The 2,956-nt window shown below is 73.7% G+C and overlaps 1 protein-coding gene across 1 annotated transcript in view; it reads left to right on the top strand.

The window, feature by feature from the left end:
• AURANDRAFT_65677 (hypothetical protein) overlaps positions 1–2,956 on the top strand; it is a gene marked incomplete at both ends in the record, with an annotated part of 5,332 nt that overhangs the window by 1,500 nt on the left and 876 nt on the right. The window contains 5 exons of the mRNA XM_009040747.1: positions 54–816; positions 967–992; positions 1,449–1,708; positions 1,988–2,724; positions 2,898–2,905. Of these exons, the coding sequence (XP_009038995.1) occupies positions 54–816; positions 967–992; positions 1,449–1,708; positions 1,988–2,724; positions 2,898–2,905 (1,794 nt within the window). The remainder of the gene's footprint in view (positions 1–53; positions 817–966; positions 993–1,448; positions 1,709–1,987; positions 2,725–2,897; positions 2,906–2,956) is intronic.

Genomic DNA, 2,956 nt, shown 5'->3' with positions numbered 1-2,956 from the left:
CGGCGTCGTTCGCCGCGGCGCCCGTCAACGCGTCCGGCGCGGCGCTCACGCAGAGGAACGCGCTCTACCTCGGCGCGCTGCTCCGCTGCGACGCCGTCCCGCGCTTCGACGGCGCCGCGCGCCTCGAGCAGCTGCTCGAGGTGCCGCTCCAGGAGGCGTCGAAGCGGTCGTGGCTGCCCGGCGAGACGGAGCGGCTCGTGCGCGCGGACGCGGTCGCGGGCCTCCTGGCCGTCGCCGCGGAGCAGCCCCACGGCGACGCGCGCGAGGTGTCGCTGCGGCTCCTCCGCAACCTCACCGCGGCCTGGGCGTCGGCCTTCGCCGAGGACCGCGCCAGGACCTACGACTTCCTCGAGAGCCAGGGCCTCGCGGTGACGGACCTCAAGGAGGCGCCGACGGTCATGGCGGCGCACGGGCCGCTCGTCGACCTCTACAACGAGCACCTCGCGCGGCTCCCCCACGACCCGCGGCCCAAGACGCTGGCCAAGTGGCGCTGGGGCCTCGCGCGCGTCGTCGTGCGCGGCGGCCTCCGGGACACGAGGCCCAAGGCCCTCGCGAAGCTCGCGGCCTTCGGCTTCGCGGCCGCGGCGACGCTCGTCGAGGGGCCCGAGGCGGGCGACGCGGGCCTGCTCGCGCTCTTCGCGGACCTCGGCGTCCTCCTCGAGCACGTCGCGCGCTACCGGCCGCGCGGGTTCCTCGCGAACCTCCGGGACAACGACGAGTGCATCGCCGACTTCCTCGACGACTGCAAGCGGCGCCGCGCGCTGCTCCCCGCGGCCCTCACGGCCCTCGCGGCCTGGGGGCGGGACCGGGGGCTGAGTCGCGACGATTAACGTCTCAAGAGTCCTCGGAGGCCTCCTCGGCTTCGGACGCCTCTAGTGCATCTGAGCCAATATTGAACTTCATCGAAGCCTCGCGCCTGTGTCAATTTTGGCGCGAGTCTGGCCGCCACTCGATCGATAGTTACAGGCGAACGACCCGCGGCCCCGGCTACAGTCACACGCGAGGAAGGCGCCTCCTCGAGGCCTCGCTGGGACTGAGCTCGTTCGTGCGTCGCGAGGGTCGCTGGGATTCCCGGGAAACCGTCGCGCGGCGCCGGCGCCATGTCGAAGGCGAAGGACGAGTCGACGGAGGCCTACCCGCCGATGCAGGACATCTACTACATCCAGGGCTACCTCTACAAGAAAACGCGCGACGGCCGATGGCGCGCGCCCGCGCGAGCTCGCGGGCCGGGCCGCGCGCGCGCGCCGCCGCCCGCCGCGCGCGCCGCCGACCGCCGCCGCGCCGCGCCGCAGGCAGAAGCGATGGTTCGAGACGACGGGCTGCTTCCTCACGTACTACAAATCGAAGAAGATGACCAAGCTCCTCGCGGCGCTGAACCTGCCGCAGGCGCCGGGCCCGCGTCTTCCGCCGCTCCGGCGCGCGTCCCGCGGTCGACTCGCGCGCCGCAGGTCGGCGAGATCAAGCTCGTCACGGACCCGGCGGGCGAAGACGCGGAAGACAAAGGCAAGCTCTTCAGCATACACCTCAACGACCGGGACTACCTGCTCAAGGCCGTCGACGCCGCGGCGGCCGCGCGCTGGGTCGAGGTCCTCAACCAGCTCAAGAACAACGCCAACACGAACGTCGCGGAACCCAAGGACGCGGAGGGCGCGGACAAGGCGGGCGCGGAGTTCAACAAGTCGTCGCGCGGCCTGCGGGCGTGCCTCCCGTGCTGCTTCAACTGAGCGGCCCGTTTTGGTCGCCGGCGCGACGATCCGCCGCGACGCCCCGCCCGCCGGGGCTGGGTTTTAAAGTTCCGAAGACCGCACACCAGCCTGACCTCCGGGTCGAAGTCGCGGACGGCTCGAGAGGGCGCGGCGCCGCGGCGCGCCACACTGCGGAGCACCGACAAGCGCGCAACGGAGAGCGTGGGAGCAATGGAGAGCAAAGCCGCTGATGCTCTCAGACAGCGCGCAATGGAGAGCAGTTCGGGAGCAATGGATTATAGCGCTGCTGATGCTCTCGGCAGAGGCCTGGCGGCGGCCGTCGCGCCGCCCCCTGCGGACGCCGGCGACGCGTGCGCGCCGCCGTCGCAGCTGTCGTCGGCGCTGATGGACCGCGCCTGGGCGGCCGCCGTGGCGAAGCTGGCGCTCGCCGAGGTCGACGACTGCGAGCCGTCGCTGCTCGCCGACGCGCTGCGCCACCTCGTCGTCGCCGGCGGCCTCGCGGGCGAGGTGCGCGGCGCGCTCGAGGCCGCGCGCGCGGGCCGGCGCCGGGCGCCGCCCGCGGCGCCGGCGGGCGGCGCCGGCGCCGCGGCGGCGGGCGGCGCCGTCGCCGCGCGGCTGCGCGCCGCGCCGCCGGACGTCGTGCGCGCGATCCGCGCCTTCGCGGAGCCGGCGCGCCGCGAGCCGCTCCACGCGCGCCAGCGGCGCGAGCGCGAGGCCGCCGTGGCGCGGCTCGCCGCGGCGAACGCCGCGCGGGGGGCGCGCGACGCCGCGCGGCGCGCCGTCGAGGGCCGCGCGCGGAGCTTCTTCGACGCGCTCGTCGGCGGCCGCGCGCCGGCGGTCGCGTCGCTCGAACCCGCGGCGCTCGCGGCGACGATCGACGTCGCCGCGCCCGTGCCGCGCGACGCCGCGGAGCGGATCTTTGGCGCGGGCGCCGACTGCGTGTCGCTGCTCTACGCGGCCTGCGCCTGCGGCGACGCGGCGACGGCGCGCGCGCTCCTCGAGGCCGGCGCGGCGCGGTGTGGAAATCAACCTTCGGAACTCTCTATCTCGATCAAATCGAAGTCGATTCGGCTGATTTTTGGACGAATCGATTGCTCTCGTCGAGTTCTCGAAGCACAGCGTAAGTGCTTATGTCAAACCGTTCAATTACGCACACATTGAAGTCGGGTTGAAGATTTGATTTCCACACAGGCGCGCCCGTGCACCTCGGCGCGCACCCGGCGCCGGGCAGCGAGCGCCGCGGCCGCTGC

The sequence above is a fragment of the Aureococcus anophagefferens genome (genome assembly GCF_000186865.1).
Source record: "Aureococcus anophagefferens unplaced genomic scaffold AURANscaffold_16, whole genome shotgun sequence".
NCBI lineage: Eukaryota > Pelagophyceae > Pelagomonadales > Pelagomonadaceae > Aureococcus > Aureococcus anophagefferens.
This window is presented reverse-complemented; position numbering and strand designations above follow the sequence as displayed.